General features: G+C 40.7%; 1 protein-coding gene across 19 annotated transcripts in view; it reads right to left on the bottom strand.

Moving 5' to 3' along the window:
• Positions 1-16,419, bottom strand: part of LOC110293557 (TLE family member 1, transcriptional corepressor) — an 82,941-nt gene that overhangs the window by 15,914 nt on the left and 50,608 nt on the right. For 8 of the 19 annotated variants that reach the window (XM_021161412.3, XM_021161413.3, XM_085839238.1 and 5 more), the window contains 7 exons: positions 11,718-11,828; positions 8,203-8,256; positions 7,534-7,686; positions 6,058-6,202; positions 5,339-5,440; positions 4,869-5,065; positions 3,471-3,547 (listed from right to left, as the gene is read on the bottom strand). In XM_021161412.3, the coding sequence (XP_021017071.1) occupies positions 3,471-3,547; positions 4,869-5,065; positions 5,339-5,440; positions 6,058-6,202; positions 7,534-7,686; positions 8,203-8,256; positions 11,718-11,828 (839 nt within the window). The remainder of the gene's footprint in view (positions 1-3,470; positions 3,548-4,868; positions 5,066-5,338; positions 5,441-6,057; positions 6,203-7,533; positions 7,687-8,202; positions 8,257-11,717; positions 11,829-16,419) is intronic. The other 11 variants (XM_021161419.3, XM_021161422.3, XM_021161429.3 and 8 more) reach the window with 3 other exon arrangements.

Genomic DNA, 16,419 nt, shown 5'->3' with positions numbered 1-16,419 from the left:
TAAGAAAGAAAGCTAAACATAAGCCTGAGGAGCAAGCCAGCAAACAGCATCCCTCTATATTTCTCCTTCTGTTCCTGCTCCAGGTTTCTGCCCTTTTTTTCCTTAATGATAAGCTGTTTAGTTAAGAATGCAGGTTCAATGAACGCTTTCCTCCCCGCCACCCCACCCCCGTGTTACTTTTGGTCATGGAGTTTACCACAGCAATGGAAAGCAAACAAAGACACCACCTAAATTATATTTCATTGGCATATTAGTTTGAAAGACTTTCTATGCCACCTCCCATAAAACAAAGTCTTAAACTTATCTACCCTGCAGCTTATCACCAAAGTCTAGGAACCCTAGATCAAAATAATCCTTTCTTCCATTCATTTTCCAAAACATCACAGCTACTACAACTCCCTTGTCTTGTCATCATTCCATTCTGTATAAGTGTTCTTGTATGAGTTATCTGCCTTGATTCTTCTTTATAAGGTTAATATCTTGTGAGGAATCTCAACAATACATAAAAACTTAATACAATTTATGTGCATTCTGTCAATCTGTCTCCTTAGTTTAGTCCCCATAACAGTGGTTTTCAACATGTGGCTTGCATATCCGTTGGGGGTTCAATGACCTTTTCACAGGGGTCATCTAAGTTCATCAGAAAACATAGATATTTACATTGTAATTTGTCACAGCAGCAAAATTAGTTATAAAGTAGGAACAAAAATAATTTTATGGTTGGGGTCACCACTGCATGAGGATCTGTATTAAGGAGTCACAGCATTCGGAAAATGAAAAACCACTGCCCCAAGACCATGGCAAGACTGAAAGAGTAGAGGACAAATGCTTCTTTTGTACCACATACTTCCTGGGCTGTGAGCTCCCATTCAGGTCCCCTCTAGCCAGGCAGTAGGTCCCAATACAAGAGGCACAGGGAAGAAGTAACAGTGCCTGGAAACTTGATGAGCAGATGTGGTGGCCTCAAACTGTACCCTATAAGGAAAGACTAAAGCAATGGGTAAAATGCTGTGTTTTGCAAGTGAGCCTACAAATATCAAGAGGATGTCCATTTGGCAGCACAGTGTGGCCTCTGGGGGTAGGGCCTGAAGATGTTCACATTTGCAAGTTGCCTGTCCTTGGGCATATCTCTTCAGAGGTATGCTGTTACATGAAGAGGTTACCATAACCAACTTGATACAGACATCAACATTTATACCACAGATGTAAATGTCTCTCCAGCCCAGCTGAACCCAGAGGTCGTTGTCTGGAGGCACTCATCCATGTGTACATGAGTCCTTTACTTCTTTCCCACTGTATGATCTGGCTGTCCCTTTGATGGATTCTGGCTGACATAGTGCTTCCCACATGAGCTTTAGCACTGTGTATGCTCCTTTCTAAGGGCATTTCCCATCCCAATTTTGTTCATGTGTGTGTTTACCTGTCATTTACTGCTCTGCCTATACATAACTTAACACAAGTGGAATTGTAGTTGATAGTTGTTCTTTTAGTGGCCACACTACCAGGCCCTCAATGTAGGAAACACAGGGAGAAGCCTATTCCTGAAGAGTCCTTTGTTCTCAAATACAGGATATTATTTTGAAACCATGAATACCTATCCCACCTCCAGCAGGCCTAACCAAATATTCCTTCAGCTGCTCTTTCTCAGACTTATTTGCATAATTGTTATTCTTTGTTCTTCCTATCCAGGACATGTTGATTTGTCTCTATTTCTCTTAAGTGCCTCCAATCAGTTCTATCAAAGGATGGTCTGTAAACACTTGCCACTGTCACAAATGAGCCCAGTCACTAATAGCTTTAGACAGCTGACAGTCACTTCAAAACTACTGACTCTTATATCAAATAGTACTTAGAATTTGTGTTCTTTCTTCAAATAAATTATCCTGTTTCAGAAATATCACTCTGACTATATGTATCACTATAAATCTCTGGAAAGCACCGAGGAATAAATTGTAGGTATTCACTCAGGCAAACTAATGGGTTAATCGTAGCAATAAGACTTCATAACCAGAACCTAGTAATGGGGAATTTCACTGATTCCATACTATCAATTAATTCTGTATTCCGCACATACTGCAGCTCACCTCATCTCCGCATACATGTTAGTAGTGGCAGTTCAGATCCAGATATCAATGAACACCTTAAGTTTTAACAATCTGCTACTATAGCCTTTGTCTCTAAGCACATTATAATGTTAAATTATAGTTGTAGGCCTTTTTGTTGGTGGTGGTGTTGAAAGAGCATTGTGGTGTATAGTCTAAGAATCCAAAGTTGCAATCACCCTGACTCTGCCTCCTGAGTGCAGGGCCTTCAGTATCACTAAGACTAGTGTTAGCACAGCTTCAAACACAAAGAAATACAGATACCTACAATCCAAGGAAAGACTTAGAATATCCCTATGTTTTGCTTCAAATCATGCCTGTGTGCATGTTTAGGTGCATCTATAACCACGTGCACACAAACACATGCATATACAAACTTTAAGAAATATGGTCTACGTTACACATGTCCTGAACACCAACCATCTATTCCAGTATTGCAACTCGGTATCTCTTCCTACTAGACAGCTACTTGTCCTTCATATTCCCTCAAGACACAAAGATAGAAGGTAAAGACAAGCCTTGAGTGTAAGGGGTAAGATAAGGACTAAATGGAGGCCCGAGGCATACCCTTTAGAATCTCTCATTTGTAAAGTCAATACTTCATAATACCCCCAGCCACACAGCACCACCCCACACACATAGAGATTGACTTTGCTTTTACATTTTAATTCTGATTTGTATAAAACTTGAGAAAAATCAGTAACTCTTTGAAAGAATGCTTCTATTAACTTACACTAAAAGGGAGTGATTTTTTTATTTGTTTCTTTAATAAGTCAGAATAAAACAACACAGTGTTTTCACACTCTGGATGCTTTTATATCCTTTAATTTACGTCCCTTGTTCCCTCATAAGGAAGCTGTGCCTCTTATAAGTGTTATACGGCAAAGTAAAGTACCCAGCAAAAGTGGGACATGGGTGTTCCACAAGACAAACCAACCAAATAACTTATTCTACCAAAACACAGAAAATGTTGCATTGTTCTGGGTAAAGAGATTAGCAGTTTAAGTCTATGCTTTTAAGAGTTTCTGACAATTTACCTGTGTACAACATGAGTGAAAATGTAGCAGCTGTCTTTCAACCACACATCAAGATAGCAGCTTCCTGCAAAAAGCATCTCCAGCTCTTTCCTCCTACCTGTCATCTCTTCTATTGCTTCTCTTCAAAAATAACTAAACGCATGAGCCCAGGAGCTCACACTCATGGAGAAGATAGAGGCATGACACCTACAAGTTACGTATTTATAGAAAAGTGGTAGCACTCCTTAGAAGTCTCCTTGGAAACATCCAAACCTATCTTCCCTTGGGGATTCCACACTGCTGACACTACCACTTCTGAAACAGACCAAAACCAAGGAACAAAGGTACTCACGGTTTCCCTCCAGGTATTCCTGCCAGGTTGGGGGGGATAGAAGGTACTCTCATGTGAGGAGGAGGATCAAAACCAACCTGGAAATGAAAGTACAGCACGGCAGACTCAGTTCATGCAAGGTGTACACTCTGTGGACATTTAGTTCATATAATAAATCCATATATCCCCTAAGCAATGTTCAGTGGGTACAGAAATAAGGGCTGGTATTTTTCCAAAGAAAAGGTACAGTGTGGAAACCTCATCTAAAACACTACAAACCCACTTCCTTTTTGTGATGTGGAGATGAAGTATGATCAACTTGTACACTCCCGGTACCAGCTTTCCAGGATAAACATTTTCCATAGACATTAGCTGTCCTGCCTTACGCAGGACAGGAAGCACAGGAAGAATACTAACCAGTCTAGCACTAATACCATGGGCTATTTCATTCTTTTCTTCCTTGGGGACAGGTTAGAGAACTTTGGAATGCTGAAGTGTAACAGGCTATTATCCTCAAATGACAAGAGCACCCCCACCCCACCCCCCCATCATGGTAACCAAAACCGATGTATCATGGTCAGTATTTATAGACTCTATGCTATCCCTATTTGTGCACCATAAAAACAATTAGCCACTTTAACACTTGATTACAAGGGGCAATCTACCCAAGGAGGTAAAGGGGAAAAAAAAAAAAAACCTGACCATAATATATTTCCAATGGCTTACAGGAGAGATTTGCTGTGAGTTGTATTTTACTCCTTTTCCTTGTGTAATTTTACCTTTCAAATGCAATTCTGTATCTTTTAGCTAAAAAACTAGTCCATTTGAGTGGCAAAAGATAGGGCAACATGGAAAGACTGGCCTAATGGCTTTAAAATCTGTCCAAGGCATACAAAAATGGCTTCTTTTACCTAAGCCAGAGTATTCTCTTTAAAGAACATATAGGCATGGAAAGAAAAGGCTAAGGCTTCTCAAAAAAATTTTTATGATGGAAAAAAAGGGAAAAGAGCTCAAAAATACATGACTATAATCACTTCAATATTTTCAGATTTAAAAAAATTGGTGACCTATTCTGGAACCATCCATCCAAGGACCTCTAAACACTGCTGTTTTCATCTACAGATACAATGAAACAAAAGACATTTTCTCTAGCTTAATAGCCCAAAGCTGACAAGAAAGTAAATATGGGACTTGAACAGTGAGAATCATCTTTGGTGTCGGTTTTCAAGCATGTCGTTGGGTGTATCCCATTCAAGGCAGTAAGGGTATATATCTTAGACCCAATCACCCAGGATGCAACTCTATGCCTTTCATCCAAGTTTGTATACCCAGAAGCTCACTGCCTGAGTACTACACACCTTGGGCCCTGAACCCTTTGGGTTGCCTAGTCCCTGGGGCACACCCAAGCACATGACCTACCATTGGGGAGCGCCCATAGGCCACCACAGCAGCAGCTGCTGCAGCAGCTGCAGCGCTCATCTGTGGAGACATGCTGTGTAGACCTGCATAGGCAGCACCAGGGCTGGTCAGCTCTCCGTTCATGCCCGCATGGGGCACCATGCCAAAGGGGGCAGGGTATGGGCCAGGCACCGCCAGGGGCGTCCTCAGGCCAGCTGCTGCAAGGAAACATGCCATGTATGATGAGACTGACTATCATGCCAAACCTGACCAATGATTCTAGTCATTAGTTATGATGATGGGCGGGGCTTCAGGGGATAGCAATCATGATCCCCAATCTAGACACAAGGTCCATTCCTCAAGGACAGAAAGCACAACCCCCATATTTCCTCATTGGCAAAGCAGCCGCACCAGGAAGCCAGGAGGATTAATCGACATCTTTGCACTCAATTCATAAAGGGCAAGCCAAGGTACAGAGTCTGCGTGTTTACCTGACTTAATCTCAAAAGAAGACTTTCTGGATAAAATCCAAGATTTCTCCTTGAGTCCGAACTTTCCACTCCCTGGTACCAAATCCAAATGAAAACCAAATCCTGGATTTATGCAAACCAGAGCAAGGCTTTAGGAAGGGGATTCTGGTGCCTAATTCCCCTGGACTCAGGCTGCTACTTTTTAGCTTGTCCAATGAGGAAGATCAAATTCAACGTTATGAGTGACCTCATGGGCTAGAGTATCAGCAAAACCTCCCAACTTCCTGACTCCCAAAGATGTAGCAAAAAACAAAACAAAACAATAAAACAAACAAACAAAACCTAGCCATCTATAGGCAGCAAAATGTATACATTGGCTACAAAATCAGCCACTTCGGTTGGCTGGTTGGTTGGTTGACAAGGGGCTTAATATTAGCAACATCACTCAGACATACAATGACAGACTTGTAAGATTATGTTTGGAATAATTATCAGGAACTTTACTGTAACCACTAGGATTTGGACTATTTTTAAATAAAAGAGAAGCTGAATGTAAACAGCTGGAGAGTAACTGGTGCAGCTGCTGGAATCCAGGACAAATGTGCTTGCTACCATGCCTTTTTAGACAGGAGAACAGCTCCAAGTGCTTCACATTCAGGGGCAAACTGTCAGGAGATTAGCAGACAGCACATCAAGCTGGGGCAGAAGAAACAAAGCACAGTAGGGGAAGGGGTGCTGACCTGCTTGGTTGACAAGGGGTTCCATGGCTGGAGGCTTGCCAAGACCTGGACGGAGGCCTGGAGTAGCACTGGTGCCTGGGGTTGGCATGTCGCTCCGAGGCGTCGGTGTGCTGGATTTCAGAACAGGAGTGTTGGCTTTTTCATGCTGGTATCATTAAACAAATTAAATGAGTATTATTTTTAATCCAAGCCATATTACACAATTTATCACAACAGCAGCTGGGGCACTGGGCACCTTCTAGCGACACCCTAGCCAATTTTCATAAATCCACACAATGTCGACAGCATTAACTTGTGAGTGAGAAATGTTGACCTTTCCTCTTCCTGCCAGATTAAAACTCGAGCCGGAGACACACAGAGCATGATCCTCCACAAATTTTATTTTACAACAAGTTTTCCATGAAGCTTGTGAACTTTAGGTCTTTGCTGGGTTAGAAAGATGACCACATGGAGATTCTTTCCAAGTCACTTCGAAGGGCATACCTGGCCTACAAATCTCCAAAGTGAAACCCTTTTCTCAGCCTCATCTTTTGGGGACTCAGACTGATGGTGACAGACACTGAACTACCAATTACTTTAGAAGCAAACCAGCACTTCAGAGATAAAGTTCCGGAAGCACCCTTCCCACACTGCTCTTCTCTATGGCTACCTAGCTAATGAAGACCCATCCGTGCACAGAGGAGACTTATCACCTGTTGGCAACCTTTATAACTTGAGACAGTAATTCCATAAAAAGGGTATCTTCTTTTATCTCTCAACTCCTGTGTCCCTAGAACACTGCTCAAGAAGGACCAGGGTGTAGAAAACAGAGTGAGCCAAAACCCTCAGCTCTGGCTTAGGATTTGATAGAATGTTCTCAACAAGTTACTCAGGTTTTACTTTACTCTATTTGCATAAAGAGATAGCCCTGAGGCCACCAAGGTAAAGACTTACTTTGAGGTAGTCTCACAATGTAAGACAGACTTGACCTCTAACTCAAGAGCTTCCTTCCTGCCAGATCCTCCCAAATATAGGCACTACAGGCAAGCACTACCATCCGAAGTTATACAAGATTTGTTCAGTGGCTTAAGGACCACATGAATGGGCTATGATGAATGGGCTCTGAAGATCCCATGCCTCCTGTGTACATGCCAATGAGAATGTGATATGCACAATGGCTCAGTTTACCCCATAAACAGTAGCTTAGCAAAATCAAGATTCCTTGTGACAGTTATTCACTACCACTTATTAAGTGTCACAGAGCTGAGCATATCTAAGGAGAAAAACGATCGATGCACACAGAAACTTCTACACCCACTCTAATTGTGCTCTGAGAGACAAATGAGGTAAAGGTGAACAGTAAATAGGACAGCAAGTGTCTTAACACTTGAACACAAAAGCTTTAAGCAGCAAAATCCCCACTTCACACACTTCAGGATCCCATGTTCCACAAAGGAAATAGCAGTGTCACCCAGAAAAAAAGCAGCTCCTACCTACCAGGCTCACTTCTTTGGATTTCAGGGAAGAGGAACTTCCAGAGGAGGCTGTGGATGCCGGGCTACCTGAAGCATCTTTCTTCAGCAGACGGTTTTTGTCAATTCCATTTTCCCGGGGTGAGTGTGTGGGGCTTGCATGTGGAGAAGAAGGGTCCTCAACACACAATAACAAGTTGACATGTTTTAGCTCAGAATGAACATACTTTCTCATACTCTCAACTAAAGGATAATACTGAAAATCTTTTAGATTTGAGGAGTGTAATGCTCACTAAATGAACAAAATGGTATTTATAAAACACCCAGAACCATATCATAAGAAAAACAATCCTCTCTCTCCCAATACCCAGGAACATCCTCTAGCCAGACATCAACCACAGAAATTAAAATGACTTAGGAAACAGATTTTTCTTTCTGGGGGGTTGGGGATCAAACAGAGTTGGCACCAATGGCAGACAAACACTCTTGAACTGAGGTCCATTCCCAAACCTCATGTTTTGAAAGAGAAATTACAGCTTCAGTTAGGTTATGACTACCCATTTATAAGCATCCATTACATTCTTGATACATGAAGGTATAAGACTCAACCAACTGTGATTCAACTCCACACTCACTTACAACTGTACTTTTCTCAACACTATTCAAGAGAATCCTTCACGAAAAACACTGTTACCTCATTAGACACATCCACAACTAAGTTGTCATCACTCTTGTCCCCATCACTGTCCTAGAAAAAAATTAATTTTGATTAGAAAAGGCTAAGAATACATTTTGAACTGTTAATTTCTCTCAGTAGTTCTTGGTAGCAGATAAACTAAACACACTTGCTTCCTTCCAGTCTATAAGCATTTACCAACCACCTCCCCCCCACCCCCTATAACCTGGGGTACACTGAACTCTTGCTGAATGTTGCTGTAGTACAAGCCAGCTGCCTAGTCTCAATATGCTCATAAAACATACATACATTGCAGGCTTGATGTCTCAATTCACAGTGTCTTTCTTAGAATAACAATTTGTATACCTTTTTATCAGAATTCAGTTCACTTGATTTCAAAGTAAAGAACAATAATACACCATTGCTTTTATACTTGAAGATATACAGCTAGTCAATATGGGGTTCACAGGCAATTCATAACTAAAAAGATAAATTAACTTACACCACCTTCCCACGAGGTCACTAGTTATAGCAGAAAATAAAAGATCTATCACGTGTAAAGAATAAACTTTTGGAAGCTGGTGATGCAGCTCAGTTCAGAGTGTCTACTATGGGCAAGCCCTGGATTTGATCCCTAGAGCTGTACAATATCAGATGTAGTGCTGCATAGTACTCAAGTCATGAAAGTTCAAGTCAAGGTCATATTTGGTTACAAAGTGAGTTGAAGCCTGCCTGTCTACTATATAAGATGTTCTGTTTCAAAAGAATAGGGGAGCAGGTGGCTTAAGATTTAATGGCTAAAGTACTTGCTGTGTATGAGGACTGGAGTTCAAATCCCCAGAATTCACAGGAATGTTATACAGGCTCAGAGGGTACCTGTAACTCCAGTACTCAGGAGACAGAGACAGGGGATCTCTGGGCATTCTAGATGGACTATGGAAAATTGGCAAGACTCTTGCCTCTATAAAACAAAAAATTGGGGCCGGGCAGTGGTGGCACACGCCTTTAATCCCTGCACTTGGGAGGCAGAGGCAGGTGGATTTCTGAGTTCGAGGCCAGCCTGGTCTACAGAGTGAGTTCCAGGTCAGCCAGGGCTATACAGAGAAACCCTGTCTCAAACCGTCTCCCTCCAAAATAATAATAATAAATAATAATAATAATAATAATAATAATAATTGGAGGTCTATCAAAGACACAATGTCAACTTCATGCACCCACAAGTACATTCAGGCACCATACATATGGGAGTAAAAAAAAAAGATAAGGCTCTTTAGTCTAAGGTATTGAGAGATGGAAAGAAAACAGACAGAGGTAGCTGGAGGGCACTACCACCCAGCATAAGGGTCTTTACTGTCTTTTCACTGAGATATGAAGGTGGCTAGTCACAGGAAATCCCAGGGTTACATTGCATTCAGAAAAACTGCTCAGTTAAAGTTGAGTTCACTCCCATATTAAAGTTTGAGAAATTCTATTTTCTTAGTGTGGTATAAATAAGTATCCTCTACAGGCTCAGGTGTCCGAACACTTGGCCCCTAGTTGGTGACTATGTTTGATAAGTTTGGCTTTACTGGACAAGGTATGTCACAGGGACTGGGGTGGGGATAGGGGTAGTCTTAGCTTTCAGAGCCAGGCAGCACTTCTAGTCCAATACGAAAGTATATGGAGTTATCAGCAACATAAACTGACAGCCAATGATGAAGTCAGAACATCCAAATTAAAAATTTACTGAAATATTTTCATTGAAAAAAAATAATAAAGAAAATGTATCTTCTCCTAGTGTCAAAGAAAAGCACAAATGTTCCCAGCTGTGGAGAGTAGCCATGGTGAACAACCATAAACTAGAAGGGCTTCTCTTGTCAGAAAAGAATTATTAAAATGTTCACAGTACAAAAGGTGAAATGGATTAACTATAGCAAAGAATTTATTACCATCGCACTCCTTTTTAATTTAGAAAAAAAAAAAACCTTTCCTTTCAATGAAAAACATGACATATACAGAATTATGATGACCCAAGTAGGATAATTAATATTCCTACATTCATCATTTCTATTTGGGATCTCAAACTCCTGCCTTATACTTCTTCATAAACATGTAACAGGATGTGGTAAACAGAATTCATCTTACTCTGCTGTAGAAAGCTATCTTCATCCTGTTTTAAGAGTTTTGTGTTGTTTTCTAGATTCTCATGTCCAGCACCCTCTAACCCCTCCCAGGGCATCCTGAAGTGAATCATTCTTACTTTTGATAACTGAAATGAAGTTTTGTATTGGGCCTTCTGCAAATATAAACCAGCATAATACAGTAAACTTCTGTCAAATAGTTCTGGTCTTAGGTTTTGCCTCTCACATGTTCTAATATAATCTCATTATATCACCCCAATCCCATTTTTGTAAGGAGACATTAGTGCCAGAACACCATTAGGCCAGGCCAAGCAAGATATTGATTCTAAGTTCCATGTTGCTAAATTAAATATCCAAGCCTCGTAGAGAACCCAATAACACAGAACCAGGCATCAGCACATGATCTACCTTCTGAACATCACAGACCTTCTTGATTGCTGGCATTGAATGTTCCAAATGAAAAGGCAAACGCATGCAGCTCTGAGCAACAGATAGAGGCAGAAGGATATTTAAAGGGCTTGGGTTAAACTGGAGAGACAATGACCTTGGTTTTTGAGATGTTTATTAAATCATGATATAAACTGTGAACTGATCTAGGACCTCTAGAAAAAGGCCAATTCTAAATATAGCTTCAGGGCCGCAATACAGCATGGCTTTGGAATAAGGTGCTTCCAGAGTGCTACTAACCCATGACCTCTGCTGAAACACAAGCTCTGGGCAAGTTCCATTAGCTCTGAAATGAAGATGATACCCAAGTTGGCAAGTTTTAGTAAGAACTAAATGAAATAATCTGTGTCAGAGAACAGGGTTCCTGGCACTAATCCCAGCACACAAACTGTTATTATTAGCTAAAGGCTGAGGCAAGCCAGCAAGAAACAGAAGCCTTGTGTCTAAATTTCCCAGCAGCTCCAAAGTAGATACTTCCTTCAAGGCCAACAGGCAAGTGGCTCAAGTCAGTCTGATGTTAGTTTTGCTTGTTTTTTGTTTATTTTGTTGTATTATGTGTTTTACCATGTGGGGGATCAAATCCAAGGCCTGGCATATGTTAAAAGTACTCTACCACAGAGCTATCTCTGCAAATTCTGACTAAAGACAAGTTCTCTCTAAATAGCCCAATTTGGCTTTATTGTAATCCTCCTGCTTCAGCCTCCAGGTACTGACTGGTCTATTGCCTCATACAACTAACTTGATTCTCTCAAGTTCTCTTTGCGACTAACTTAGAAAAATCTAAGCCCAAATGAAGTGCAATATAATAGGTAGCGCTGACAGGAAACAACATCGTCCAGTGTATAAACTTACCTGCTTTACACTATGAAGAGAGAATTATTTCACTCTAGCATTTCACCTGGATACTTGCTCATAGGGAAAGCAGTAAATAAATGATTATTATGGGAAAGTCCTTTATTCACTTACATAGTTATCCTTATCATCCACCTTCCTTTTTTTGATGTCACTGGAAAACTCTGGACCATTTCTGCGCTTATCTGTGCCTCTTAGGCTGTCTGGGACCAAGAGGGAATTACTCTGCAAGACAAAAAAGTACTAATAAAGGTTTCTTCCTAGGCCTCTTTGTATGCAAGGAAACCCAACCTGGAAAACTGTTTTAGAGACTGGACACACCAATAATCATGCAACCCTGTTATGTTCTGAGTCTTAAGACCCTGTGGCAAACATTTAGACAGAGCTTCTAAAGAAACCTGACTTTACACTTACCTGTTTAAACCCTGGCAGATCCTTGAGGCCCTATTTACTCAAACTGTGCTTCTGTCTAGTGTCAGGAAAATAGGCACTTGCTGATTGGTTATAGATGTGTCTTTATTCATTTTCCCCGAGACTTTGGTGAGGAATATGAACAGCCTTTGAATAATTCCTGATAGCACTTTATTTTTTAGGCACATATTATGACCAGAAAAGGCACCAAAGATGCAGGTGGGAGTAATAGCAGTTCCTAGATGGCAAATCACATTTCCCACACAACAATGAAGTATTTTTAAGTTCTTTTAATTTACTGTTGGAAATACGATTTGGTATTGTTAGTCAATACCACTGAAATTTAATATCCAAAGAAGAAATCTTAGCTAGTTGTGAACCTTGAATAGCAAATGCAGCTCTTACACAAAAGCAAAACCTTTGACTAAGCTATGTCACAAACCATACAGGACACTTTCATCAGCACATGCTGAGTATGAACTGTTGACCCAAAGAAAACAGGCATTTTAGATATTTTGAGGTCACATGACATGACCTGCCCATCCCTTCAATTCCCATCTCCCCTCAGGCTAAAGCAGAACATGTTACAAAGAGCTCTTGTAAGAACTGGATTAGCATATGCAAGGGCCCAATTTGTTCAGTGATGTGTTACTACCTTGAACAATACTGAATGAGCAGTGCAAAAACTGCCTTTCACAAAGCCCAGATAACCCCAATTTCTGCCAAGCTGCTTGAGAACTAAGGGGCAGAGGGTCAGCGATTATGCTACCTTTCCCGGCCCAAAGAGGACCACAGTACACAGTATGTACCAGAAGTAAATAAATAATAATTTTTAAGGCTGTGGTTTCATTCCTTACCAGAAACAATCAGCAAGATGGTTGGCTGTCCAAGCTTACAGGGATAAGTCCCATACCCCACTTGAACAATTTCACCACATACAGAAACAAACAAACAAACAAAAACCAAAAAAACCTAGAGACTAGAAGGCAGTTTGAAACCTCTTGTCCCACTTTAGAGTTGATCCAAAAAGCTGAGCTTTTTTTTATTCATGGTTGTTCAAACAAAACAAATGGCCAGGAGGATTAGATAAAAGGTAGAATGACCCACACAATTCAGTATGGAGCAGCTCAAAGGCCCACAGAGCCTGGGGCTGAAAGGTGAAATGACTAGATCCATGAACTGATGATTTAAAATCACCTCCTTAAACCACACAGACTCCAACCAGGGCCCATGCTGGCAAAGGATGGGAATTAATAAAACCCCTGCAAAGCAGTTCCTAGTATATTTGAGACATTCTAGCCCTGAGGTTATATCCAGGCCCTGAACAGAGCAAATGAATCCTGAGTAGGGTTGTATCTCACTCAACTTTACATCTGATCTGCAACAGTGCCTTCCTTACAAAGGACTCAAAGGGAGAGGAAGCGCCTAGCCTTTCAGAGACTTGAAATGCCAGGATAGGGGGATGTCCAAGGGGTTCCACCCTCTCACAAGAGAAGTGGGGGGAAGGGTTGTGGGAGGAAGTGACTGGGAGAGGGGACAGTGAGCTGGATGTAAAGTGAATAAGTAAATATATATTAAAAAAAAAAAAAGAAGTTACAGAATCCAGGTCTGAAGCAACTTTAAAGTCTCTCCTGCAAGATCAGCAGTAACTGCCCACACTACTCAGTCTAAATCCCAAAGCGTTCTACACTTCTATAACATCAGTTTCTGCTGAGACACTAATATTTCTGGGGCAGACCTGTGAGGTTACCATGTTTTGAGACCTCTGCTTCTGTAAGTTCAATACTTACTACTGTAATTTCCATTTCTGTAGCTTATATGAGGCCTATAACCTGAAAAATTATGAAAAGCTCTGCAAACTCCCCTAAATTGGTCTGGACTAGTAGTTAACATCCCTGGTTATCAAAAAATTGGTCCCATTCAACTAGTAGGCTACAGTTAAAAAAAAAAAAAAAGCATCTCTTAATGCTTTTGATCCTATTAATTTAATTCAAAAAAGCAGCAAAGAAGGTGGGCAAGGGAGGCCTAGAGCATCAGTCAGAGCCAGTAAACCTGACTCATGCCACTGCCAAATATCTACTAAGCTTTAAGTCCACTCTCCAAGAAAGACACAATGTATCCTATACCTTTGCTTCCATTACCAGTTTTTCTGAGTGTAATGCTCTAGCCTACTGCACTATTCAGAAAGCAACAGCAATGTTCCTGTCCTGTCTTCCAACTACTACCCAAGATGTGCGTGTGTGTGTGTGTGTGTGTGTGTGTGTGTGTGTATTTGATGTATCACCTTTGCTCTCCTGGATCTCTAAGTAACTTCTAGGTACTGCTGAATTTCTTGTGATAGTAAAAGTACCTCTAGTGACCCACCTGCTGCTTGTTCCTATGGATGAAGGAGAGTTATCTTGACTGTCATTATATTATGAGTCACTGATATATACATGTATTAAGAGCTAAAAGATAAAACTGAAATACTGACTGAATGGCCACTTTGTTCCTTCAAAATTTATGACTCTACGTTCAAGTCTTCTTAAAAGCATTTAAAAGAAGGCTGCGAAGCAATGTAATTGAAATGGCTTCAAGTTCCTAAACCACTTGCAGTTGAGCTGGCCAAGCACTTTCCTAGCATGTAAAAGGCCTTCAGTAGAATCTATACCACTACATACTGGGAAAGAGCAATAACACATCAGACAGAAAGGATAGCAGATTCCTATATAGGCAGAGGCAAAGGCAACCTTTAAAAGATATTCCTTTTCATTTTGTATACTACTTGGAACACCAAATAATGTCCAGAGAGTAGATATGACTGGCCTATGACTACAACCATTCCACTTTCAGTGATAGAATGTGTAAGTGCTTCCTCTCCCAAGAAAGCAAATCCTAAACTCAGTTTCAGAAAATACTTGTATTCAAATATCCAAACAATCTATTGTGACATACCAATGGCTGACATATGTTCTCTGACACCTCTTCCTTACCAGTCAGATGCACAACATCTTGATCTATTTGGTTTACAAACTTTCCATACCAAGTGTAAACATACAATTAAAAAAACCAAATAGTCCACTTCAAAGTTAACAGATTTTATTGGAAACTAAAATGAGATTCCCTGTCTCTTAAATAAAATGGGGGTGAGGGGCATGAGGGGCTAAGAAAGAATGTTCCGTAGTTAAGAGCATTTACTGTTCTTGCAAAGGACCTGGGTTCAGTTCTCAGTACCCAACCCACATGAGGAAGTTTACAACTTCCTATAATTTTGTTCCATGGAATCTAACACCTTGGGCCTCCTTGGGCACCTGTACACATATTGATCGCATAAACTCAGTCACACCCACACACAGGCACATAGAATAAAAATAAACAAAATGCAGAACAACAAATAACAACAGAGAAAAGGGGCTGAGGGAATGACTCGTGATTAAATGCTTATTGTGTGATCATGAAAACAGTGCATTTAGATCACTAGCACCCATGTAAAAGCAGCTGTGTCTTGCACCCCAGCACTGACAGGCAGGCCAGAGATAAGTGAATCCAAGGGCTCACTGGTCCACCGGTCTCACTGAAATGACCAGCATGAGATTCAGTGAGAAACCTTGTCTGAAAGACTGTTGGTGAGCAACCTAAGAAGATAACCAAAGTTGACCTCAAGCCTCTATGACCTCAAGCCTCTATACATTTCTGCACCAATAAGCACACCTTCACATATATACAACCATAAAGATAGACTGACTGCATTTCCATTCATAAATCCTACTACTAATGAGCCAAGACATGTGCTTGCAAACTCCTCAGTAAAGCCATAAGCAATACATCTATTCCTGGGTGCTGGTCTATACAGATCAGAGTTTTATAGACCTTATAGACCTGTGTGTCATGGCAAAGAGCTTGCAAAGATTCTATTTTCCTGCACAGAACTCATCAAATAGATGCCTGCTGAGTCAAGACTTAAAAGAGCACCAGGTTTTCACCAACATTAGAACCAGAACCACAACAAGTTTTTTATCTTGGCCAAAACACAAGGCTGTCAGTTCACCTTGCTGCTGATAAATATAAATAATCTACAGGGCTTGTCAAGCACTGTCAACACTGGGCAGGATTCTACCACAAAAGGACTGGGATTTTTCAGGCTGCATTTTAAGTTTTTGTTTTAAAAATCTGTTAAATAAACAAAATCACCTTACTGTTCTTGTGTTTTCTACAAGAACTCAAACTAAGATTTATGCAGCCCACGAGAATATGATAGACATGAACAAATTAGAGTCTAAAACCAATGTTTACTAAACAAACTTAAAATTCTGTACTATAGCCTTATGTGCTGTACATGTTTATGCTCTAAAGGGAGAGACTTATCTGATATATCTCAGAAAGAAAATACAGGTCACCCTCACTTGCTTAGTTTCTCCTGTTTGTA

Source organism: Mus caroli, unplaced genomic scaffold, assembly GCF_978045245.1.
Source record: "Mus caroli unplaced genomic scaffold, Mus_caroli_1 scaffold_6, whole genome shotgun sequence".
NCBI lineage: Eukaryota > Metazoa > Chordata > Mammalia > Rodentia > Muridae > Mus > Mus caroli.
Note: the sequence above shows the minus strand (reverse complement) of the source record. Positions and strands in the feature narration are given on the sequence as shown.